Source organism: Corvus moneduloides, chromosome Z, assembly GCF_009650955.1.
Source record: "Corvus moneduloides isolate bCorMon1 chromosome Z, bCorMon1.pri, whole genome shotgun sequence".
Classification (NCBI taxonomy): domain Eukaryota; kingdom Metazoa; phylum Chordata; class Aves; order Passeriformes; family Corvidae; genus Corvus; species Corvus moneduloides.
Genome location: NC_045511.1, coordinates 37,398,275 through 37,424,944, shown reverse-complemented (window position 1 = coordinate 37,424,944; position 26,670 = coordinate 37,398,275). Strand labels below are relative to the sequence as shown.

Below are 26,670 nucleotides of genomic sequence, written 5' to 3'. Positions count from 1 at the left end.
GGCTCCTTGGAGGGTGGGGCTGAGGAGAGGTGAACAACCCTCTGCAGTGCTACAGGCTGGGGACAGAGTGGCTGGATTGTGCCCAGGCAGAAAGGGACCTGGGGGTACTGGTCAACAGCCAATTGGACATGAGCCAGCAGTGTGCCCTGGTGGCCAAGAAGCCCAATGGCACCCTGGCCTGTATCAGCAATAGTGTGGCCAGCAGGACCAGGGAAGTGATTCTTCCTCTGTACTCGGCACTGGTGAGGCTGCACCTTTAGTGCTGTGTCCAGTTCTGGGCCCCCCAATTTAGGAAGGATGTAGAGATGTTCGAACGCATCCAGAGAAGGGCAACAAGGGTGGTGAAGGGCTTGGAACACAAACCCTATGAAGAACGGCTGAGGGAGATGGGGTTGTTTAGCCTGGAGAAAAGGAGACCAGAGGTGACCTTATCACTCTCTACAACTGCCTGAAAGGTGGTTGTAATTAGGTGGGGGTCAGCTGCTTCTCCCAGGCAACTACTGATAGAATGTGAGGATACAGTCCTAAGCTGTGCCAAGGGAAGTTGAGGTTAGACATCAGAAGAAAATTCTTCACTGAAAGGGTGATTGGGCACTGGAATCATCTGCCCAGGGATGTGGTGGAGCCACCATCCCTGGATGTGTTTAGAAAAGACTGGACGTGGCACTCAGTGCCATGGTTTAGTTGATGAGGTGGTGTTAGGTCATAGGTTGGACTAGATGATCTTAAAGGTCTTTTCCAACCTAGTTCATTCTGTGATTCTGTGAACAGTATTTGTCTTGAGGTGATCCTCCTTCCTCTGGGTGGCTTGGGGCAGGTGGTTTACCCCTCTTCACCTTTTCTTCCCACTCCATAAACAGGAGTAATACTGAATCCTTCCACAAAGGGCCACTGCTCCAGTGTGCAGACATGTTATTAGCAATGTTTTAGCACAAAAGAGGAAATCCCATGTTATGGGTTCTATGGGAAAAGCAGAGTGCCTGACTTGCTCATCTGCTCCTCCACCTTCTCCCTAAGTAGGAAGTACTGGGAAGAACTCCCATTTTCCCTTCTGTTCCCATTTCCCCATCAACCAGGTCCAAGTTTAGCAGCAAGAGCAGATAATATAATTTTTGAGTTGTTTGTTCAGCACTCCGAGAGAACACGTGGCCTACAAAACGAAGACGAAGGTATGATTGCTCCTCCTCCAAGCTCATATACCGGTGGCTAATCTACTCACTAACTTCTCTGAAAAGTCAGTGGAGGAGAAACCTCTTTTTTGCAGACTTAGGTTAATTTATCATTAGAGAGAGCACTTCTAATTTATCATTAGAAGACTGGAAGTCAGCAAGATTCAGCCTAATATTGTGCAAATAGAATCATAGAATCCTAGAATATGCTGAGTTGGACAGGACTGATGAGAATTATTGAGTCCAGCTCCTGGCCCTGCACAGGACACCTCATGAATCACACCATGTGCCTGAGCCAAAAGGTCAAACATAGATGTATTACAGACTGACCATGAAGGAGCAGCAAGTAATAATATCCTTCTGTTCATCAAGAGATCTGTTCATCAAGAGAACAATCGACTCCAAGCTGGTTGTTCAGCTCAACAGCCTGCAAGACCCATGCAGAATGCACAACCATAAACCAATGTGAGACAAGAAATATGGAATTGTCATTTGTCACAGATCACAGAACTTGCAAACCTTGGAAAATAAGTCTCTTACTCACTAACCTCTGGCTGTGCCAGTGGTACTTCTGTGTTACTAGGTTCCCTGTATGTCAGATAAATATTCGTTTCCAGAGACAAACAATTGTCATTGCAGGAAGAGTGAAAACATGTTCTTTAACATGAGTTAGGTAACTCATGTGAAAATCAGAAAGAAAATAAGGGGATTTGTAGCTATATAGTTGGGATCGTGACGAGCAGCAGGCAAGGGAGTCCTCAGGTTTTTTTCTACTGTGACTGAATCCCTAAGTGACCCCCACTGACTCAAGCAGAGTAGAAGCAGTCACTGCTCTGTAGGGGTTGCTTCAGCCTGCAGGGACTGCTAATACATGTAAATCAAACATGCAGAGAGCTGCCTGTGGACAAGGCCTCAGTATGTGTTTGGGAGTGGATGAACTGGGAAAGAGATGTACAGCATTTCATGCTGTATCTGAGAACGCACTGACTGAGCCCATACATACATGGTGAAATAGGCACTTCTGCTAACGACAAATACAAACCCTACATTTCACACTTGGGCCTCCTATTCAATGTGTATTTCCCCCAGGAACTTCAACAGCTTTTGGTGTACATGTAATATGTAACATATCTTGTATTCTGTATTTATTTGCTGCACAGCTGCACAAATATCACACTTAGAAGAATATAGTTTAATCACTTGAAAACGTAGTCTTTATAGAGTGATGAACAAACCATTTCTATTCCTTGCTTTTCAAACCAGCAATGCTGAAATGTCCGGCAGAGATGTCTCATTTTTATTTCCAGATGTTTTCTACATCGAGTGATAATATTCAAGTAGTAGTTCTACTTCCAATTCTGACATGAAAGAGTGCAGCTTCATTGAGTTCAATGGCAGAACCAACTCATAGGAGCCCATGTGAGTAAAGTGATTTTTAGTGACTGCTTGCAGATCTGGATCAAATCTTACTATACTGCAGGAAAGATACATATCATTTTATGTGTTGCAATTTTCATTTTTTCACTTCAGAGATCTCAGCTCAATCCTCACTTGCTCTTTTGAGACTTGTAACAACAAGTATAGGAGACATGTGCAGAAACCTGGGATGTAAATGGTGCCATAATACAAGTCTATGGTGTGCTGTCCATAGATGTCATTAGCTTCAATGCAGCAGACAGGAATTTCTGGAGGCAGAAGGATACATTTTGTGGTTTCTCTTTCTTCTGCGTGGCAAAGATTACAGAGACCCATCCCCACATTTGGCAAAAAAATCTCAATAATTTATTAATAAGGTCCTTGCTATCTTCATGCTGTTTTACAAACACTTTTTGAAATGCTGAAGTTAAATAAACATGCAAAACTAAAATATACATGAAAATTACTGATTTTTAATGAACAGAAATGCATCTGATTAAATAGCACAGACGAGCCTAGCCTAGGATATAATAGTTCAGGTGGAAAGGACTTACAGAGATAATTTAGTTTAGCTGCCTGACCACTTCAGGGCTGACTAGGAGTTAAAGGCAATTATGAAGGGCTTTGGCCAGAGGCACTGACAGGCATGGGACATCAACCACCTTTCTAGGAAGTCTGTGAGCATTTCATCATTCTCGCAGTAGAGAAATGCTTCCGAATATCCAGACCAGAGAGGAGGTGAGCACCTCCCTCTGCATGTCACCTCCTCAGGAAGCTGTACAGAGCAATGAGGTCACTTCTCAGCCTCCTTCTCTCCAAACTAGACAAACCCAGAGCCCTCAGCTGCTCCTCACGGGATGTGCCTTCCAGCCCTTCCACCAGCTCTGCCGTCCTTCTCTGGACCATTCAAGGACCTTCCCGTCCTTCTCAAACTCTGGGGCCCTGCACAGCACACAGGACTCAGGGTGAGGCCGCACCACGGCTGCATCCAGCAGGATGATCCCGATCCCAGCTGGTGCTGCCGTGTCTGATGCAGCCGGGATGGGGTTTGCCCTCCTGGCTGCCCGGGCACACACTGCTGACTAACACTGAGCTGCTGCCCACCAGCACCCCCAGATCCCTTGCTGCAGGGCTGCTCTCCACACACTCCTCTCCCAGCTTGTCCTTGTGCCCAGCTTTCCTGCGTCCCAGGGGCAGAATCTGTAATTGTTCTTGTTAACCTTCAAGCCACTGATAACTACCCAGTGCTCCAATCTATTCGCATCCCTCTGGAAGGCCTCTTGTCTCTGAATACAGCCAAAGAGCATCTCCTAGTTTAGTGTTGTCAGTAAATGGTGCATTCCACTCCTGCATCCAGATCATTGATAAACTTGTGAACAGAACTGGTCCAGAATGAAGCCCTGGGGAATACCACTGGTGACAGCTCACCACGCAGATGTAGCCCCACACACTACAGCCCCTGAAGTTCTGACATTCAGCCAGTTCTTATTCCAGCACACTGTGCACCTGCTCATCAGAACTGCTTGTCCAGAAGGACATTGTGAGGGACAGTATTCAAAATCTTACTAAAATCTTACTAAATATTACTAAAATCAAGAAAAGCTACAGCTACCACCTTCCCTTCATCCACTAGGCAAGCAACCTTATTGTAGAACGGCGTCAAATTAATTAGGCAGGACTTTCCATTTATGAACCCACAATAACTGCCTGGTGATTGCATTGTCCTTGAAATACCTTTTAATAACACCCAATTTGATTTCACAGGCATCCAGTCAAAACGGTTGTCTTCTAGATTCATTCAGCAGTGTAGAGTTACTGTGCATCCTTTTCCTATGTTGCTGCCTTTTACATCCCGTATCAGATATTGCTGAGTCATTCACAGGCTCTGGATAGAAATACATTTTTTTATCATTATAGACTTCCCAAAGCCCAGTGTGTACTTTACATTCTGGCAGATTTCTTTTTTCCTTCTTGCAAATTTCCTTGACTTTTCCAAAGAAACCAAAGACACAAAACACCCACTGAAAGCATGAAAATATACAGTGAACAAGTTGGAAATAAAGCAAATTATTCATAAACATCAAACAAGCGTAATTACTTGTGACCTCCAAGAGTATGTTAAAATAGTAATATAAATTTCTTAGAGCCTATATAAGGCTCACAAAAGTCACTGGAATAGCTTTAGCAAATCTTATATTCTTTGGGAAGAGACAGGAATTAATTTACTTAAAAGATTCATTGTATCAAGTCACATTACTTGATAGGTCACTCAAATGGATTTATGGCTCAAACTCATTTGAATCACACATAGAGAGACTCTGTAAAGTGCATCTTGCTGGGTTTTCCCAGAACACATCTTCTGACAAGAATGACTCTGTTAGGGGTTTCTGCACCCCTGCCTCAGCCAGTAAATGCACGCAGGACTGCTTCTGGAAGTCTGTCTCTGTGGAATACCATAAAGGAACAAACTGCAGGATACAAACCTTCAGAATAACCATGCAAAAACAACACAACGGCAAAAGGTTATAGAAAATTCCCAAAAGAGATCAGCTGAGTGTTCAGAAAGGCCATAGCATTAAATGCAAAAGCTTTTACTTCAGGCTTTCAGTAACTACATTTCTCTTAGAGGAAAATATTAATTTCTCTGTTTTCAGCAAATCTGTTCCCTTCCTTATACTTGCATGTAATGCTTATCATTAACAGCTGCCATGTATAAATATTTATGTTATTTTGTTAGCATGGTATCCAAGGAAATGATGTTTCTGTGATAGTTACATTCTGGTTTTATGTCCTTCCTCTCCCTCACTAATAACTTTTGAAATTGCTGGCCAATTTTTGTGAAGGAGTAGAGGTCTTGGAAAATTCCTTAACAGGGTCATGAAAACAGGCAGCTGGAGAGAGGGTGAAGACTAACCAGATATCAAACTGAGCTCAGCTCAAGTCTCGTAAGTAGACAAAATTGTCCTGTGCTGTTACCACTACACTTTACTTGTGTATTTCTCTCTTCATATTTTACTGGTGCCGTATTAGCTTTAACAACCCATTCTCTTTCTCATTTGATGTCCAAGGTCTATGAAAACAGAGAGAAGAACAGGCTGAGTGCAGACAGACTTGGCTGAAGTCTTTGGAACTCATTTATACACAACCAAATTAAATGAGAATTTCATGGGCTAAATATCCAAAAATCTCATCTCCAAAGGTGACATACTCCAGTGATTTAGTAACAAACTCTCCTGCTGTCTTTGTAATAACACCAGAGTTTTGGTACATTGTCATTGGAGCAGAAGTACCATAAGGAATCACTACCTAAAATAATAAGTAATAATAATAAAAACAGTGTAATGCCATCTAATATTTACATAAGGCACTCTGCAGAATCCCACAGCATCTGACACATTTTAACAGATATTTGCAATGGATTAGGGCACTGTGTGGAATAAGTGATAGTACTATGGTGAAATAAGGAAAAAAGCTGCATAGAGGGAGAAGACAGAACTTTGGCAGAGCCACTCAGCAGTTCACTGAGGACAGCTACATGATACAGGTTTAGGCATCTCAAATATTCTTGAAGAATTTGCTAAAATGAAGGCTAATATGGCAAGATACAGCACCACCTGTATGGTAATTACTTTTACCTTATACTCTGCTTGTACTGGTTATAAAAGTGCTTATAAAAGCCTGGAACATAACCAAACCAAGCCAAACAAACCGTTAGCATAGGAAACTAAGTACTTTCACTAAATTGTTACAAATAAATTAACCAAAGCAAAACCTGAGCCAAAACAAAAGAAACCCCAAAGTTAAAAGATACCGAGAATGAAAAAAGACAAGACAACATAACACTACCAATGTACCATATCATTCTGAAATAATGTTAAGTAAACATTTTTAAGGATCTAAAACTGTCTGGTTTGAATGTAGTTCAAATCTGGAGCAATGAGGAATTTATATTAAAAAGAGAAAAAGGAAATAGAAAACTAGACTTTCTTATCAACAATAGGTCTTTTTTTTTTTTTTTTCCAATCTAAACTTTGGCTATGTTCAAGCAAATATTGTTAGAATTTTTCATTTGAAGGAAACCTGAGCCAATCAAGTTGCTTACGGAGTTTTACTCAAAATCATTCATTCCTCATTTTTATAAGTTCCAGGATTCAAATTCAGAGCAAAAATTTAAGGTGAAATCTGCGAAATCAGGCAACTCACCTCCCACCTACCAGAAATTTTATTATTGGTTCCATAAGCAAAACCTAGCACTTTTGTGCATCTACATGTTAAGTAAACTAGCCAAGTGAGTCTAGTAAAATTCATCACTTCCCAGAATGAGGACAGATTGTGAGCACTGGTGTAATACTATTCAATCAAAGGCAAAAGTATTCCAGGGGTCAGACATATCCCGAGCTGGATTTCATTTACATAGTTTTATGGATTCTTAGTTCTCAGCTAGTGCTAATTTACATTACTTCATTATTTCAGTGGAGCAACATAATTTGTATACTGACCATTTGTTATCCTGATACAATGCTTTAGTAAACACTTAATAGGGATTTCTTCATAAAGCAGTGTGAGAGGTTTACCTTAGTAGCTGAGTACATTGTATATAATGGACAAGGGAAATGACTCAGACCAGAGGACAGGTTCAGAATTAGACCTTTCTGTCTGAAATTTAGTTTAAACAGTTACATTCAGTTTACACTTTACAGGATTACAGTAACAGGCTGCATGAGTGGAAAACTCTTTTTTCCCCAGAAGGCATAGCTCTCCTATTATACTATCAATTACACTTTCAAAAGATCCCCTTTTTACAGATTAGCTTGGTCTAGACCAGCTAGGAATAATGTCATAAATGACATTTAAATGCCTACAGCAATCACAACCATGGGAACATTGTATATGTAATTGTACCTCTAACAGAGAAAAAATCAGTGTCAGAGGAAAGTTTTTATTCTCCTAAGTAATTGGTAATCCCCTTTTTGCTTTGGCCAGCACATCCTTTTTCCTTCTCCATGGATCTGTTGTTATAGCTTCCCCATTCACAACTCCCTGTACACATCACTAAAATCCAATGCATTTAGCAACAACCAGGAAAAAACAAAACAAAGCAAAATAAAAATTAAATAGTAAGAAGTAAATTTTTTGCCAAAACTAAAAGCATGTACTGGCCTCTAGAATGCAGTATTTAATAGTGCTTTCTAGAAAATTCATCCAAAGTTCCTAACTTCTAATTTAAGGATCCCATTAGGGTTAATATACATAACATACATATACCTACATACATACATATACATTTTAATGTACATAGTATTAAAAGGAGAACAGGGATCCTTAATTGCATAGATGAATTCGTATCTCTGATTAGTAATATGGGCATTTCCAAAGCTTGAAAAGCATTATTGCAAGCCCAGCTACCACTCTTGGAAGAATAAGATAATATGTTCAAATGCTGTTTCTTGCCTGATTAGGCCCATCACATCCCATTTTATTTCTACCACATTTTTAACTGGACACAGACATATATTTTATGTTTTCTGCCTTGTTCTACAATTGACTGACAACTTGTGGGAGTTCCTATACATATACTCATACAGCACTAACAGCAGTAGAAGAAACCTTACTGATTGATAGACTGTAAAGTCCAGAAGTTAATGTGAAAGCATAACTACCACTAAAGATACTGAAGGTAGAAGCTAAAAGCAATTCGATGTTCTAGAAAAAATACCCTGGTTGCTTCTTTTCAAAATTATTTTTGTCACCTTTAAGACAACTATTTTAAGAATTTTTCCATCCCCCATCTTCCTGATAGCATTTTTCAACCAATTTTATTTTAATCGCGAGTTTTTCCACTTGATCAAGCCATACGTATACAACTCAAATAGCTAAAATATGGCACATTCAACATTTTGGAAAATATTTTAGAAATGCTAGTGGCCTGAAAATCATATGAATTGTCAAAAAATCCCAAAGGTTAGTCTTGTAAGCAGTGAGAGTCTTATGTTTATCCAAAGCTTTTAAACAGTTTCTGAATTTCATCATTCTTCAATATGGAATCATAACTGCAAGGAGAAAGTCAGCTCCACCATGTTCTTTTTGCAGTTTCACTTTTGCTTACAGCTGGATCAGAAATTACAGAAAATCATGAAGAGACATCATTTTTTTTCTGCTACCAGAAAGAGCTTTAGGATCTTTTTTGATGCTAATTATTTTATTTTTTTTCATTCTTATTTTAGCAATAGATTTAATCATGCATCTGATTTTTAAAGTGAAATTAAATACATTTTTTTAGGTCAGAAATCTGCTTTTCTTTGTGCCTTTTAAGAGTATTATTGACAGTATGCCTAAGTACCAAGGAGAAGTCATACTTACATTATGAATCATCTCAGGACAGGAGTGTGACCTAACTTGTACAGGGCAGTAGTGAAAAGTAGTGCAAATTAATGGTGAAATTTAATTGAATACTTGTTATTTCCTGATTGTTTTTCAATAGTGTCATTGTGCTCAGGAGGATAGTAGGAGCAGTGTGGGGTTCACAAAGCATGACAACACCGGTCGGTCACATCAGCTTGGGTGAAGAGGAATTTCGAAATAAAGTGTAAAACATGAGAAAAGGTCCTTCTTTTGCATTGCTGAAAATCCCACTGACGTCTGTGGGAGGCAGGATACCTGGATCTCAGGCATTACACTACAAGAAATGGTGAACAGGATCTTAGCAGGAATCCAGACAGGGAGGAGAAAGGAAAACCCAAAAAGATTTAAAGATTATATGGACCTAACCATGAGGAATGCTGGTTAGGAGAATGCTTTCTTCTTTGTAATTTGGAGGAAAGTGAATATTCGTGAAAGACTGAAAAGGATGTGATTGCCGCAGTGGGGAAAGGAATCCCCAGGCACTGCAAAAACAAAAGAGTTTGATTCTGAGGTATGTGTAAGGTGGGAAATGATAAAGACCTTTTGTATCCACACTGAGAGGGTACAAAATGGCATATGTATATATATATAAAATTCAGATATTGCAGATATTTCTGTTCTTTTGACATATAAATAGAATAAATCCTAGGAGCAGAAATGTCACAAATCTACTTACGTAATTTCCTTCAATTGATTGCTAATATGTGATTTATTATCTTAAGTCATTAAGCAGGAGTAAAAATTTGGGATGTAAATTTTGCTAGCCAGAGAAAGACAAACATCTGCTGTTAATTTTCATGTCATTTTTAGAAAGACATGAAAGGCATGAAAGCCAAGGTTGAGATCTTCTGCTCATGTTCATGTTAACATGCCGCTTGCAAACAGCAGAGCAATACAAATCTTAATCAGAGTTGAAAAGCATGAAATACTAAATGTTCTTGGAAGGGAAGTAGCCAACCAAAATTAGCACCAAGGGGTAACAATACAGAATTGAGAGGCAGCTCCTGGAGTTTCTGTCCTGCATTGATACAAAAACATTTTGGCAGAAGAGAATTGTGACAAAAAATGCAAGTACAGTGCTAAAATTCAAACTGATTTACCTGTCTTGAAAACTTTAATTCTGTAGCAAATGTCTCTGTATACCAAGACAAAAACAATTTGCAAAATGTTAAGCTGCTTCAGCTGTAGTGCAAGGATGGGTTTCTTCTGAGAAATTGTGTTAAAAAGTTTCCAGTCAGCTCTGATCAAAATATTTCACAGCCACTAGAAACAGGTGGGTTCCTTAAATTAACCCTGACATTCCTGATGAAAATCACTATCTGCTGATGAACTAAATGAAAATACACGGAAAAGCTAGTTGGTCACTCTAATGTGGGACTGATTTTTTTTCCAATGAAATACATTACAGACCCAGTACGGATGGAAATGTGTCACATACCTACTTGTAACAGAAACAACGTTGCAGTTGACAAGGTCCTGCAGGAAGCAACAAAACCGTTAATTCATCCTTAAGTGAGAGTTTGAGGGAAGCAGCCTGCCTGAGGCTCTCTGATTTGGAAGAGATGATGACATAAAAACTGAATGAATCCTGAGACAGGTGCTAGCAAGATACGCACTTAGAAATTCCAGCTTTTTCATTGCAAGTGATAGAGGGGTAAATAACTATTAGGTAATGGAGAACTTGATCACACATCCTTAATCCTGTCATCCTATTCAACCTGTGTAAATTAATTCCCCCCACAAAGTAAACTGTGTTTAAATTATGTTTCTTTTTTCTTTCTTTTTTTTCTTCTTTTTTTTTTTTTTAATTTGATTTGTTTGTTTGTTTCCACATATTTAAGCAATGGTGTCCCAAAGAAAGTAAGTTTCAACAATACTAACAAGAACCCAGTATTTTCAGCTGTGGCTGTGAATAGACTGGCCCCATTACACTACAAGCCAGCAGGGAGTCAGAGGGGTCTGCTAATCCCTGTTACAACCAGGCCAGCTGTACTCTCCCCTCTATCACTGGATGCTTCCTGCAGTTTAGCTGAAATCTACCATTCTTTTTCTCTTTCAAGCTCTTCCAAGCATTAAAACCAAATCAAAATATGCTTCTTCAGGCCCAGTTCATTTCCAACCCAACTGAACAGTTAATACTTGATTGTAGCAGGGGCAAAATCTGTGCCCCGTTCAATGAATTACAATTCCTCGTTGTTATATTAGATGTTGAAATCCACAGAATAATCTTACCTCTTCTATGTCTTGCCCATTAAGGAAACGGCATGGAAGAGGATTATGAAGCATTCCAACATTGTTAACTAGTCAGGGAAAATACAACGTTAAGAACCAAATCTAGACAAAGTGCATAGTTCATCTAGTAAAACAAATTGCTTCTCCTCACGACCCAGAAGATTTTGAGCTGCATGTGAGGAGAAACACTATTTAGCATCAAGTCTTGTTCTCACTGAAGTCACCAATACTGATGACTCTGGGGAACAGAAAAATAGACTGTTGCTAAGGTTGGTTGTGTTTTGTTGCTGTAGTTTCATTTGTTTCACTATTAAAAGGATGATTTTCTTTAAAAATAAAAAAACCTTCCAAACCCCCACCTTTTCACTGTTCCTTCATGAATAATACCAGACAATGAGCCACAGGCTCACTATGTATGCTTGGTTTAAAGCATTGGCTAATAAGTTGTTATGACACATCATTTTTACAACGGTCTGTTTAATATACTACAGCCATAAAATACTCGTCAATTAACAGACCTTAATGACTGACCCAAAACACCAATATCCAAGTCTTTCAGATCTTTTTCAATGTTCTTGTACACTGAATTTTTAGCAAAATCAGCTTGCATAACCTTCACCTTTTGATCTGTGGCCAGCTCTGTAACTAACAAAAACCCCAAAACCAAAGACAAACCAGCCTAGAAAACCTGTTTGTACCTACCAAGAAAGAGGGAGAGCTGTAATAAGTAGTTAGAGAAATAACCAGACGTCTTGTTAAGTAATGTCCACTATACAGTAAGCAATTGTTCCAACTTTCTTACTCTAAGAAATAATGCAGCACAGGCATAATATTCTCAGTTTACCTGATTGTTTTCAGGTAAATGGTCTGGCAAATATAGGATGAATTTATGCCCTGAAATCAATGGAATTTTTCTTATAAAATCTAACCAACATTTAGTCCTTCAGTAAGGTAAAACAAAACAAATTCAGAAATAAGCCACACAGGACTTCTGTCCCTGGATATCATAATATTTATAGATGAACACTGTCAGCATACATTACATAAATGACTGTGGATGACAGATCCTGTATGTAAGCACAGCTCTGCAGAATGGTTTAAAAGACTTTTGATGGATGAGCACTCTAACAAGTGGAACTTATCTTTTTACACAGGAGGAGGGGTAAACAAGGCTGGATGTGATGCAGCATTTTCTGCATTATTTTCAAAAAATTCCTTGCCTGTTTTGACATTTACATTTCCATAGACTGAACCTTCTTTGGGATTTTGCAGCACTAAAAGGCATTTTAGAGAGGCTATAGCTTAAATTTTACAAGGTCAATTAGAAGGGAAAGGGAAATGTGTGTGATTTTTCCAATGTCATTGCTATGCAGGAGTGGAGCCCAGCTGTACATTTCCATTTTTCTCAGCAGTTGATTTATTGCTGTTCATATTTTCAATGAAGTTTCATGAGGAAAAGAAGTAGAAACTCTTATTTACTCATTTTTAAAGGCAAAGCTCCCCTTTAAAGGGGCCCAGTAAGGTCTCCTCTAACTAGATGTTCACATTGTAAATTTTTGCTACTAAACCTGCTTTCATGTTTTATGGGCAACCTGAAATCCAGATGAAGTTTGCTGAAAAAGTGACAGGCAAACTTGGAAATGTCAATAGAATATCAGATTGCAGGCTCTGTGCAAGTGGCAGGAATTCAGGTGCACGCACATGGCAAAAAGTGCATATGGCTTTCGGGAAAATGTCTCTGCTGGTTTGGATTCTGATTTTATCATACAGAAGATGGAGAGCATTGCCTTGAATAGGAATCAGACTTGCTGAATTATTACCCAGAAATTTTGTCTCATCCCTTGGTGCTCACTCAGTAAGAAGAGGCCTTGTGCCAGCCCCTGCAGGAGAGCAAGGATGCAGAAAGATGGCTTTGGGTCCAGCAGGACAATCTGCAACAAATAAGAACCTTTGTTGGAGGATGAGACAAAGTTGTTCCTCTTTGCCCCTCAAAGCTCTTTGCAAACTGCAAGTCTTGACCATCCTGCACTACTCAAGTAATGCAGTTTGAGGAAACAGCAAGCACTCTGACTGCAGATCTGAGATGTAGGTTGCCTCTTGAGTGCAGTTTTAGAGGACATCTGTCTCCATGACAGAAGAAAGGAGGAACGAGTGCCCTTTTTCTTGCCCTCTTTCTAAGCTGCCGTTCTGTGTATGAAAGGGACAAAACATCCTTTGAACCTTCAACCTATAAAAGCAACTCTAGTGGCAAATGACCCCGTCATGGTCCCAGGCTGGGCGAATGGTGAAACTATAAATAAAAGGACATTGTGAGTGTAAATGCAGTGAGTGGGAAAGAACAGAGCAACAGCTGGAGCAGACACCTACAGTGACCTTCTGATTGAAGAGTTCTATAAACAAAATGAGATGGTCTTAAAAAGTGTAGTGATGTTGCAGCCATCTTTCTCGCGGGCAATCAGAAGGGCAGCCAAAACTAGAGCAACATGAAAATGAGGATCAAACAAGCCATTTGGACTTTCTCTGCAACTCCTTGTCTGTATAGAACTGTACTGCTGCAAACAGCACGGTCAGCCAACAAACAAGTACTCCAGATGGCTTTCCTCTGTCTCTTTTATGAATAAACCAATATTTTAAAAAACAATAAAACTCTCATGCTGACAAATGAATTATCCAGGCATAGCTCTTCAGAAAATTATAACAATTCTGCAAAGGAGAGAGCCAAAAAAAAATTTCCGATGTTTCATATGTCTCTCCTCTCTGTGACAAAGATTTATGTTTGTCTTTGAAGACACAAGCCATTACATCTCTGTTTAAAGTCCTAAGTGTGCCAGAAGCAAAAATCCTAGCTTTTCAAACACCAGGACAGGTTATTGTCTTTTCTTTCCTCTTTTTTTAATAATGGAGTAAAAACTAATTCAAGGAAAATTAAAAGTGAAAAATTAAAAGTTGGTTAATTCAATGTGTTTTAAGATGTATCACTAAGGTTTATACATCTAACTCCTTCTGACCTCAAACTACTTGGGAATCCACTTGTCAGATAGGTTAATGTGCTGCTTTTTGAAATTTACCAAAAAGATAATAAATCAGAATGAAGCATGAAGTTGTTTAGGATACACAGCATACCAGAATCACTCCCCTTCTAGAAAGTTTACAGAGTTACAAAAATGTTCTGAAAATCCAGGTAGCAAAATGGATACCTGATTGGCACGAGAACCGATCTTTGCAGAAAGTCCCTTTTGAAGTACTACAGCAACATTTGAATATGAAGAGAGAAGCACTCATCATATTCCATGGAAATTGGCAGATAGGAGAGCAAATTGAGGAGTTTACTTTAAGGGATCAGCAAGACACAACAGACCTTTTTAACAGCCTTTTAGACTGCAGAAAGGATGTGCAAAATGAGTTGTTTTATGCTAGTCAGTGAACTCACTTTGTTACCTGCTTATTTCTTGGAGCAGGCAGGACAAGAGGCAGAGGACACAGCATACTGGAAACTCAGCCTACGGCAGGGAGGACAGCTGAGTGAATTAGCACCTTCACAGGTCTTTGTGGGAGCAAGGTATATTTTCTTCCAGGCTGTGTGGGTTCCTTTTTTTATTCACTACTTTATTCTATATTAGCAGGCATGATTTCTGCAGTTTCCTGCATCACCAAATCCAAAGTCATTAACTGTATGCTCCACTAGTTAAACTGATACAACTGTAATTTTATTGTATCTGAGGATCACACACCTTATTTTTCATTAAATAAAGATTTGTTTCTACAAAAAAAACCCCAAACCCCACCAAAAAGAAAAAACAAACAAACCACAAACCAACCCCAAAATAACCAATCAAAACAAATAAACAATAAAAATCACTATCAAACCCTACAAACCCCAACCACACTTGTGATGAGGAATTTTATATCTTGCAGAAGTGGCTTTTTTGTTTGTTTGTCTATTTGGCTTTAACAACAAAATGGTACAGATCCTGGTCATATAAATACATACTGAGGTATCATTTTGCAAACAGGACCTAGCTCTGCCTGTACAGCTTGCTTAGGAAATTTAAGCAGAAGAAATGAAACTGGACTGCAGTTAGTAGCATTCCATCATTTCTAATCCCCTGGTATTGTTGTTTGATCAATGTTTCACAACCAGAGTACTAAATGTATTAAATGAGCAGTGTACCTGGGGTAATGGTTCTGTCTGCCCTCTGTAACACCTACTTTGGTACCTTTTATCTCATTTTAAAAGAGCTTTCCAGTCTGAATGAATGGAAATCTGGTTTTCAATTCCAGTGTGTTTTTAGAGAAATGTTTTTCTTACTGTGGATTTCTGCCGGCTCCAGCTCTGAGTACTGCTCTCAGGCACACCTGTGGCCCACAGAACTTGGAAAGCCAAACACTGAGATCTCTGTAATTACCCACAGCTTAGACTTTTTAAATTTATAGTATTCAGTATCCAAACAGATGTGGCAGTATAATTAGGCAAATAATACAATCAGTTTGAAAATGGAGCAAGTCTGTTCAATATAATGTCCAATAGACGGCAAAAAATGTGTGGTGTAAATGTTAAAAAAAAAAAAGGAAACAAGAGTAATGTATCCAGAGCTCCCTGCTGATTTTAGTGCCTCCACATCAGATACGCTATGCTTTTCATTGCTGTATTTTTCTCTCTTTCCTTTTGTTTGTGCCATCTACTTATTGTTAGATATTCATTTCCAACCTGACACAATAAATAACAGATGACTCACTCTGGACTTCAGCCAAAACCAGCTGAAAACAATAGAAAGATCTCACTGGGATTTGCCCCCAATGTCAGCAAGCTGTGAGAAAGGCTATGCCCACAACCAGGTAGAACAGTGTCAAAACCTCATCAGTGCAGCCTGACTGCTGGGATCACACCACACACCTCCCTGCACCTTGGATTACATGGATAACACTGCTGCTGTGAGAGAAGCTTCCTCACAACTGAAAAGCCATGGGTCAGTGCAGAAGGTGTAGGAGTGTTTGCAGGGTAGGCTATCTCAGCAGTACCTTTGGAACAGGCAAGTCCTTCATTACCCTCAGCCAGGAAGGTGTCCAGTGGATGGCCTTGTAATCAGTCATAGTGTGGAGGCTTTTTTACAGCTTTCCTCATCAGACATCCCTTGGTTTCCAAGAGAAAACAAGTCTATTCAGCCCCACAAGAAAAAAGAGAGGCATGTTGGATAGAAAATTTCTGGGCCCAGTCCTTGATTTTGGCAGCTGCATGTTGAAAATTTGCAGACTTTTTCACCCAAGTCTGCCACATCCCTGATAGATGTGCTGCTCTCTCAGGTGAATATCCTGGACCTGATGTGCTGTTGGAGTCAGCTGCTAAGCCTCCTTAAAGGCAAGTTTTTCCAACTGAGGTGTAGTCTTGGAGTGACACATACTTTTAAACATGTTAATCAAGGAATCTGCTGGATAGAAGCCATGTATAGAAAAAGAGACAGTGGAAAGAATTATTTTTATTATAGCAATCTGTAAAGTTAATGGAGGATAAAAACTCATTTGACTCCTAAATAAATTCTAACTGTCAATCTTAAAGTATTTATACAAAACATTCACCAGGATTAATGGCTAATTTCCTTTGAAGAAAAGAAAGGGGACATTAATTCTAAAGGCACTCTATTTAACTGTTTCATCAAGAGCCAAATGTAAGTTGAAAACCTTAAAAAACCAACCAACCAACCAACCAACCAAAAAACAAACCTGGCACTTGGATTTCATTTTTAGTCCTCCTTTGCTGTGTTCCACAAACTACTTTACAGGTAAACTATTTATTTGTATTTACAGATTTTAAGGGCAGAAAAAGGTGGTAAAGAGCACACATTCACTTTTTTTCTAGGCCATTACACTCTTTGAAAGAAAGCATATACTTTTAGAGTGATCCATGTCTAGAAGGGCTCAAGGGACACAGTAATATAAAAAAGTTTTTAGTATTGGAGCAAGACCTGCAGGTACAGCTGTAGCAATATCCAGCACTCTGCTGTGCTAGATACTGTACCAAGGGAAAAGACCTGCAGATCCCTGTAAATGGGAGGAGAAGTTTTAGACAAACACCAAATTCATTTTTTCAAAAGTTCTCCCTATCATCACTATAGTTAATCCACTTCTTGCCAGATACAAGAGAGGAATATAAAAGTTGTCAGGAAACAGTAAGGTGACAAGAATCTTCCCCTTTTTTACAGTTTTTCAAAAACAGCAAACATGAATTTTTTAAATTCTTTTCATTCACTTGTCACTTGCCTAATGGATAAACAAGAGATATTAAAACCAGGCCAAAAAATAATCAGTCTTCTACAGACGTCCAAAATATTTCCTTCACTCTATAATCTTGGACCCTTACAGGAAAAATATACTGGACAACAATTAAATCCCATAATATGAACAAATATAAATAATTGGAGTCAACTTCAAATGAATGAGTGTCTTCAGGGAGTGAAAACCACATGACATTTCCCAGAAACACATTTTTATTTTTATTTTTATTTATTTTTATTTTTATCTTTATCTTTATTTTTAACTTAATTTTTATCTTTATTTTTATTTTTATTTTGGAGCCTGGACTCGTTTCTGACTTTCCAGTCATTTTACAACATCACCTTCCATCATCACTTTTTTTTTCCTGAGGAAGTACATTAAGGCTATTGAACTGAAGGCCCAAAAGCTAGAAAGCATTTGGACTTTATTAACTTTTATTTAATAGAAATAAAATCTGATGCAGGGTAGATGGAAAAATTTTAACTGGTTTTTTTTCATTTTTTTAAGTAGATGCAAACTTAAAAGGAAAAAAAAATAAAGAAATCAAAGAAAAAAGGTGAATTATATGCATAAATACTCAAAATAGTCACACAAATATACATCCACAAAGATGTTGGCAATAGCTGGAATTTTATAGCTGCAAAAACTATTAAACATAACAATCCATTTATGGTCAGTTTGGTATTACCATCTGCAGAACAAATGAGGAACAAATAGAGAATGGTTTTCTCCTGTTTTTCTGAGGCCTCCCATGCCCATCAGATTTTTAGGCAAAGCCAGAGAAAGGAACACACCCTCAGTTTTTGAAATGAGGTTAACAACAAGTGGTAGCTGAGCTGAGTTGCATGCATAAAGAAAGATAAAACTAGAACTAGAAAAATGCCCATGAGAGAAAGGAGAAAGAGAGCTAAATTAGCCATCACAGAACATAAAGCTCATGTCATCTGAAAGAACCAGATTTGCTTAAAAGAAGAAATAACTGGCAAAGGCCACCCACTGAAGATCCATTCATTTCCATAGCTGACTTTCTTCTTAAAACTATTTGAGGAAACAGTTTGTCCTGTTGGGTTCTCATGAAACAACACACAGAATGTTAAGAAATTAGGATCTTCTTTCAAAAATTTTCTCCAACAAGAGCACAAGGGGATGTCTTCCTGCTAAAGGCATCAGCAACAACCATTTGCATTTTCAGCTTTTCTCACAATTCTGTACTTTTGGAGATCCTCTAACATTAATTGATCAGTGCTCCAGAGATATCTGCACAGACTTGGGTGCTTTGGGGTTTCAAAAGTCTGCTTTAAGTACTCCACTTAAAACTCTCAAGAGGAGAACTATAGTTGCCTACATATTGGTAGACTTTGATTTTTCTTCAAGGAATTTGACCCAAGGCATTTTCAGTCAGATATGGTCTCTGTTTCCAGGATCACTTGCTCCTTTCTGTCATTTGGGGGTGTTTGGATAGGGATTGTTTTAATTTTTGCACCTTCAGATGCAACACCAAGTATCAGCCATGTCATACACAAAAAAGTTCTGCTTCGCTGGGCTTCTCAGTATCATATCAGCTTTGTCTCTGTATTTCATTTGACAGAAAACCCCCTCCTAAAACCTAACTAAAAAAGGATTCCAACCGCTAAGGTTGCATTGTATTTCAGCTAAAAGCACATGTTTAGGGCAATCTTATAAAATTGTTACCTATCAGGTGAGAGGAATCTCTCTTGCTGCTGTGCACCAGACTAACCAGAAGTATAAGGCATTTCTCAAGGCAAAGGAGGCCATCCACCTGAGGAGTCTGTTTTGCTTCCTCACCCACGTAGAAAAGGTGCATGCTTTTCAGAAATAGGGTTTGTAGGACATTGTAGATACCGTAATATACAAACAGACCCTCAAGCAAACAAAAAGAACTGTGCTCAGAATTCCCTGGCCACCTGCAGGAAAGGTCAAATCTGGCCTAATATTTCAAACTACGGTAACTTGTAGTGTCGATGTCTTTAGCACAAAGAATTTTCCTAATATACAAAGACTTTGACGTTGAAGAATGGTGTTTCCCTTCACAGTAAGGAATAAGTAAGCACTGCCTCCCAGCACTGCGTAATGTGGAGCTGCATATGTTAGGAAATCCTGACTCCCAGTGGCAAAGGACTAAAATGCTCCTGAGACTCAGTCTGCCAAAATGTAAGATCATTACTACCAATTCCAGCCATAACGAATCACAACAACTAAGAATTTAGAAATGCAGCTAATGATGAGGAAATTTCAAGCAGAATCAGCACTCTGGAATCCCAAAAATACATGATTAAAAAGTTTAAAACTACATTAAACAAGTATTAAGTCCCTCTGCATTTTCTAGCGTGTTTTTACAGCTCAGTCTGAGTTGACTTTTTAAACAATAAAGCTTCATGAAAGGCAAGGTAGGTTTTAAATTCAAACCATGCATATGACTGCTACATTTACCTTGACAAATTCATTATATTCTACATGGGTCATTAAATGTAGTAATTTAAAATCCTTAATAATGCTTTGTGGAATCTGTAGCTGCCTACTGTAATTTCCTACCTCCTAGAAAAGAGATCCTTCTCTCTTCCCTAGGACTGTACAGACATGGTCTGTGTGTCATGTTTTGTCTTTCTCTAACTGGGATTTGGAACGGTAGGGTCCCTATGAATCAAAGACTCATTCATTTTAAGTATGATTCAAATATTTCAACCCTGGTTTTGGTCCAGCAGACCAGAACTGAGATGACAAGGCAAAATGATCTTGCAATCTTTCTGCTAGCTCTGTATGTTCTGGACACAATGCAAGGACAATAGCAGTATTTCCAGGAACAAATCCAAGATAAAGTGGAGAAAATAGAATACTTTGCAACCAGAGCAGGAAAACTCAGATCATATTTAACAGGTATTATACTGCTGGCAATAATACACAGAATTTCAGGAAAAGAAACAAATATTTAAGACTCGAGGAGCTGTTAAATTAACAAATGAATGAAGTCTTAAATGAATGAAGCCTGTCTCAAAACGGTCTCCTGAAACACTGCTTGAACACAAGCACTGGCCTGACTTGTAAGAGAGTGATGAACCTTTAACAGTAACAAGAATGGTGACCACGTGAGCCACAACACCCTGCTTATGCCCTGACATCACATGAGAAGAGTGAAGAGGCCAAACTATAAATCTCAGAGTATGCTGTGGCCTTGTCCATAAACCCAGTATGTCTGAGGTGCTATGTCAGTAGCAGATGATAAAACACAACTGTAGTTATTACACCATAAAAGCAGAACAAACAAGACTACATCAGTACCTGAAATGCTAATCTTTGAGTAGAGATGTGACAGACTAGCAGCAGGCTCACAGATGACTTGCTTTTCTTTCTTCTTGTAAGTCTGGTGAGTTTAAACCCTATCAGCCCAAGAACTCACAGACCACGTAACAGAAGGGTAACAAGTGTAACAGAAGCCTGGCTTTTCAAATAAGTATAGCAAACTAGATCCAAAATACCAGCACTCTGACATCACAACAGTCAATTAAAAGGTCAGGGTCTTCATCCTCAAAAAGGTCAGTCATTCAAAACCACTCACCTACACAAAATACAGGTAGAGCCTTCAGGGAAGCCTGGATATTCATTCAGAAGAGGATAAGCTCAAGTTCTACGTGTGCTTGCCTCTCAATACAAGCTTGGGAAACTAAAGATCTGTGTCCCAGCATCAACTAAGTAGTGTTCTGAGACCTCACAGCTGCCAGGTTCTTCACACAGCTGCAGGCAGCTTTTGAGCTTAAGAGACTTCGCAGAGTCCTGCATCTAGCGATAAACCTTGGAAACAAGAGTAGTGAACCTGTAGATATTGCAATCTCTCTCTGGACCTCAGTCTGCTGAGTTTTACCCAATGAACCACCTACTGAGATCTCCACATAAAACACTGAACATAGGAAACTGCATTCCACTAGCCTCCCAAAACACGAAAACTGCTCTCCTTAGAATCCTGTAGCATATGCTACCAAGTGTGGACTCCTTAAATTAGTTGTGACTCATTATCAGCCGATGACTGAGCTCAGGACATCAGAAAGAAATTCATCACGTGACCTCAGAACTAATGTTCTAGAAGACTGTGCCCTCCAAACAAGGCTTGCCTTCACACCAGCACATAACACCAGAGGAACCTACACCAGAAGAACGTCAGAGAATTTTGTACCCTGACATCAGAGTAGCAAGACAGTGGTGCTGAGCCAGAAATTCTGAAGGCACACAAATATTAAAACAGCAGGATCAGATTTATTTATCCACAAGCCACACACAAGCGCGTGCTTCAACCTCAGCCAGCAAGATGATGTGCCATGCTATGAGCTCATGTGGTGTGGGCTTGAGATCTGTCCCACAGAGCAGCAGCTGAGCACAGCTTCAATCAAAGGGACCACCTGGACAGGATGGTACATCTCAGCACGGAGAAAGATGACTCTCAGTCATCCCACAAATGCCAAAAATAATGAACAAATGTTCCACAAAATCTAGCCAGCTCCAGCCAACTTTAAAAAAAAAAGGACAGTAGCTGGTTTACTCTTTTTTGTGGTATAATGCAGCCATTCACGTGTTATAGCTGGCCTTTTAATGGGATTTGCTCTTGCATAACCCATATAGCACAAAGGAAGCAGAACAACGACAGAAGGTCCAATCTAGACATTCACAGGTTCTTGCAGCCTTCACATGGATAAAATATCACCAGATGCTCACACAGAAAATTAGTTCAGCAAGCTGCATAAACAGGGTCTTTCACCCAGAAACATGGTAATAATGTTTAGGCATTTCTGATGACTGCTTTCCCTGTATTGATCCCATCCCATTCCCCCTGAGCTACGTATTCATCAGACCCTTCCCATTTGCTTATTACTACAGCAACTCAGTGAGTAGACGGGAGGCAGCATTTTCCTTTCTCTCCCATGGGATTTTTATCACAACTAGGCTAAATGTTAAACTCTAATACATGGTATTGGTCTTTGAGCTTCCTACATTCAACGTTCTTTCAAAAGTAGCTGTTGTATTGCCATTCCCAGTAAAGGAAGACATAGTTAGGTAGGTGTTTAAACAATGCACAATGAAAAGACTAGTGCAAAAATCCTGTAAATCAATAAAAAAATCAATTTGTTTTCTTTTCCTGTGAAATGTATTTTATAATCTATAAGAAGGCATCACATCTAAACTCTTGCATACAGGCTCTTGTAACTCTTGTTACAGGCTTTGTTACCCCGTCACCTCAGCTCGGAAGACAGCAACTTATGATTCACTGCTGTTTAGCTTCTAGAAAGGAATGCCGTTTAGAAAGAAGAAACGAGGGAGAAAATGTACTGCTCAGTCACGATCAGCAATAGCAAGGCTGGTACAACACAGTACAAGGCCAGCCTGCCTTGAGTGCTGACCAGCATGGGTGAATAGGAAGGTACACTTCCTAGGAAAATAAACACTGCACAGCAGTGGCTACAGGGACAGCACAGAGATCTTCTTCCTCCTGCAGCCTCCTAGAGCTCCTGATTTTGAATTAGACCATTAGGATTCTTTATACTTTCCATAACTTGCATCTTATATTAATTTATACAAGATTCTGCCTTTTTGGTTATTTCAGATATAACTTTCAAAATGTGTTTGCAAGTGTAAGGGCTGGAAAATTACATTTTGTGTTTTAATACTGGACCAGCTCACTGCAGATTAGCCGTGAAACTGGGAAAAAAAGGGACAATTTAGGAGACTTCCTTCTCTGGACAGACAATAGGCCCTCTTTTGAATCACTCATTTTAGTTCCCTGGTTTGCTGAGACCACTGAGGCCTGAATGAGTTTCCTCTGAAATGCAGCACTGGTTTCCTTCCAGAATCTGATTAATGTTATTCTGGCTATACAGGAGAGAAGGATTAGCACCATGTTTGTCACAGTTTGAATTCTAGAATAATTTTACTAACTTTAGGACACTGATGGAGGGATAGCAATTGCCATTTTGCTAAGATAAAATGAAGGGTAGGTGATCTATTTTGCCTGAAGGAATATGTTTTTCCCATACATCCTGCTCCTGTGACCACTGGAAAAAGCAAAAAGGATAGGGATTACATCTGGAGTTCTGGTTTAGCTTATTCTCTCTGAATTGTTTAATCTTCATCACCTGCTTTTCTTGAATAACGCAACCTAAATATCTCCATTGAAGAATAGAATCAATCTTCTAAATTTTTTTTGCCTTGTGACCTATGAATGTCAGTTCATTCAGCACTTTCTGTCTTCAAAGCAAATCTCTCCCCAAGGTAGCCCATGTCGTACAGGAGGTAGTTATTACTCTCATTTTCAGCGGTGTCAACAACCAGCAACAAGTCAATTGTCTAAGAGCTGGCAGAATTTTCTTCCATATACGTATTTTCACAAATTCTGTTTTGCAAGATTTGTACTTATATGCTGGTGGCAGAATGGTAGGAGATAAAGACTGGTGACTGAAGCTGATAAAACAATTTCTCACACAAGATTTCTGTCTGTAAGGAAACATCACAGCAAACTTGCCACCATCTATAAAATGCTCTTCCTTCAGAGCTGTACTACACAGTTTACTTTTGGATTTAGTCTTACTGGGAAAATAAACAAGTCCTGGCATTTGTCAAGCACTGTGAACTTTAAACACTGTGCATATAAATACCAAAGAGGAACTATAGAAAGAAAAATCCTTATCACCTTAGAAATACAGAAGAAATAAAGTAGCAAAGCACCAAAGCAGTTCCAAGGTAAACCTGGTAAGTTTTAGAGCAAATGAAAAATTAGTCATTATTAAAAAAATGTGGATTAAGGACTTCTGCATTGCCAGAGGCACAGAAAGCAAGTTGTTTTTGAACAGTTAGGTGTTGCCAACAGAAGAGCAATTACTCTCTCATTTCACAGGGAAATGAGATCCCAGTGAAGCAGCAGTGGATATTCAGCTTCCTAGCAGACCTGTAGATGAAAAGCAAAGAGTCTGCTGGGAAACAAGCTTCCACATGCCAGCTTTAATTTTCATGATTCTCAGCATCACATGACACAGAAAATTATCTGAACCTTATGAATTTTAGTGGGGCCAGAAGACTTTGTTTATAAAAACACAGCATAAAGGTCCATTAAAGGAAACAAGTGTTCCAATCTTAAGTGGAAAGAAAGATTTTACACACAAAGTTCCACATGCTGCTCCTTATCTCATACACACTAGGGAGGTCCTTGCCTCACTTAAATCAAAATGAGACCTATGCACTGCCTTGGAAGTATCTGGTATTCAGGCAGGTCTTCTACACATGAATGGATTTAATTTATTAGTCTACTATAAGATGTGGTAATTAAATATATATTTAATATTTAATTATATCTTTAATTAATGTATTTTAGAGATTTAATAAATTAATATATTTTGTCACATCAAGTCTAATGCAGGAAAAAGGAATCAAGCATAGGTCTACTATTCAGGTCACTTCTTAGCAAGAAACTGCCATCAGCAACCCTGGCATCTAAGGAACCCAGGAACAGCAGTACCTGTTCATTCCTGCTTTATCCTCATCATCTAACAAGTTTAAGAAAAATATCAATGATCAATAGGAAGAAAAAGGTGCTTATTAAACTTTTTGTTATTTTATGAGAATGTATACTATCTTTAAAAAAGCACTGCCAACTTGCAGCCTTTGAAGATTTTAGACTAAAGTACATTTAGCTCATTAACGATATCATTAAGGATAGGTCAGCAATTTGGAAAAAAACACACTGGAGCAACGTCACCAGGAACAAGAAAAGTTGCTTTGAAAGCTGGAGAACATATGCTAGACATAAACTAGCAGCTTCACATACCAGGAAACTGAGGATCTAGGCAATGCTATTAAAATGAAAGCATTTGCAGCAGAGAGAAAACATCAGAAATAGCAACAGGGAGAGATTCACATCTACACACTCGGGTGTGAGCTGTTACTGGTCTGACTAGTTTTCTGTTCTCCCCAAGTACGCAAAACCTTCAGGCTCCAAAGTTTTAGGAGAAAAGTAAAAGGAATCAAGCAAACCATATGTAGTGGACACTGTTTCATCCTGAAGGAACAGGGTAAAGAAATGCAAGGAAAACCATTCCCAATTAGTAATGTAACAATCCACCACTCAATTACAAGTAGAAGATGATGCAGTTTCCTTTACCTGCCCATTCTCCCACTGACCGAAAGAAAGCCTAAGGCAAAGAATTCCAGATACGTGGGGAAAGGTATTTCATAAATCTAATGCATTTTACTAGAATCCAGAAACACATCAGGCCCCCGACAAGACTGAGTAGCTGATGCTGGAACACTTCCATGGCAAGTGAAGGTAGTGAGCCTGTAAGAATCAGACACTCTTTGCCTGGAAAATGCCTCTTTCCAGCACACTGCTACTCTCTGAGCCTTGGCAGAGAAGTGAGAAGATTAATCAAATCATATTATTTCATTCTTCCCAGGAAATGTCCGGGACTTAGATTAGAATAACATCACTACATTACACCCAGATTTGTAAACTATTAAGAAAATCCAAACTAAACAATGATTTCTGATGTTGGCCTGAGAAGAAATGTTTCACTCCTTTTCTGGAAACTACACAAATCCAAAAGACTAATTTTATTGTAATTGTTTACCATTCATAGAGACCAAAGATAGGTTTAAACCAAATTTTTGAAAAAGAATACTCTAAACAGACATCAACACTACTTCTTACAGTGAAGAGTTAAATTATAGCCCAGACATTTCCAGGACAAATTCATACTGAAACGAGAAAAAAATATTTATCATGTCACATTACTGACACCTTCAGACAGAAACCCACAATTGTGCTGCTGCTTGACAAGCAAAGACAATGTCTGAATCACAAGAAAGGTAACATTAGCTTATCTGTAACAAGATAAAAAATTATTACTGTTTTAGCTTAAGAACCCAGTTTCCTCACACTAAAGCCATCTTAATTTTCCCTTTATGCTTTTCCTCATAAGTAAGCCTGGTCAAATGAAAAAAAAAGGTGTAAATATTACATTTACGAAAGTATTTACAAACACAAACAACCCAAAGAATCACCCACTATTCAAGGAATACTTTAAATTTGAAGAGATTTCACTGTTTCCCACATGTAAAAATAATGCCGAATAACTCCTTTAAATCAATGCCCCTAAAATTTTAAAAAATCCCTTCTATTTGATGATGG

General features: G+C 38.8%; 2 protein-coding genes across 2 annotated transcripts in view; both read right to left on the bottom strand.

Annotated features, from left to right (window-relative positions):
• Positions 1-2,928: 2,928 nt before the first annotated feature.
• On the bottom strand, positions 2,929-25,858 carry HSD17B3 (hydroxysteroid 17-beta dehydrogenase 3). The gene is given in 11 exon segments (XM_032095785.1): positions 2,929-5,891; positions 6,200-6,231; positions 7,120-7,251; positions 9,054-9,076; positions 10,426-10,463; positions 11,220-11,287; positions 11,751-11,858; positions 15,236-15,245; positions 17,283-17,350; positions 23,504-23,545; positions 25,645-25,858. Coding segments are annotated over 11 exon segments (831 nt in total). The 5' UTR covers positions 25,799-25,858; the 3' UTR covers positions 2,929-5,735.
• SLC35D2 (solute carrier family 35 member D2) overlaps positions 2,929-26,670 on the bottom strand; it is a 46,776-nt gene continuing 23,034 nt past the window's right edge. The window contains exon 12 of the mRNA XM_032095784.1: positions 2,929-4,470. Within this exon, the coding sequence (XP_031951675.1) occupies position 4,470 (1 nt within the window). The 3' untranslated portion in view covers positions 2,929-4,469. The remainder of the gene's footprint in view (positions 4,471-26,670) is intronic.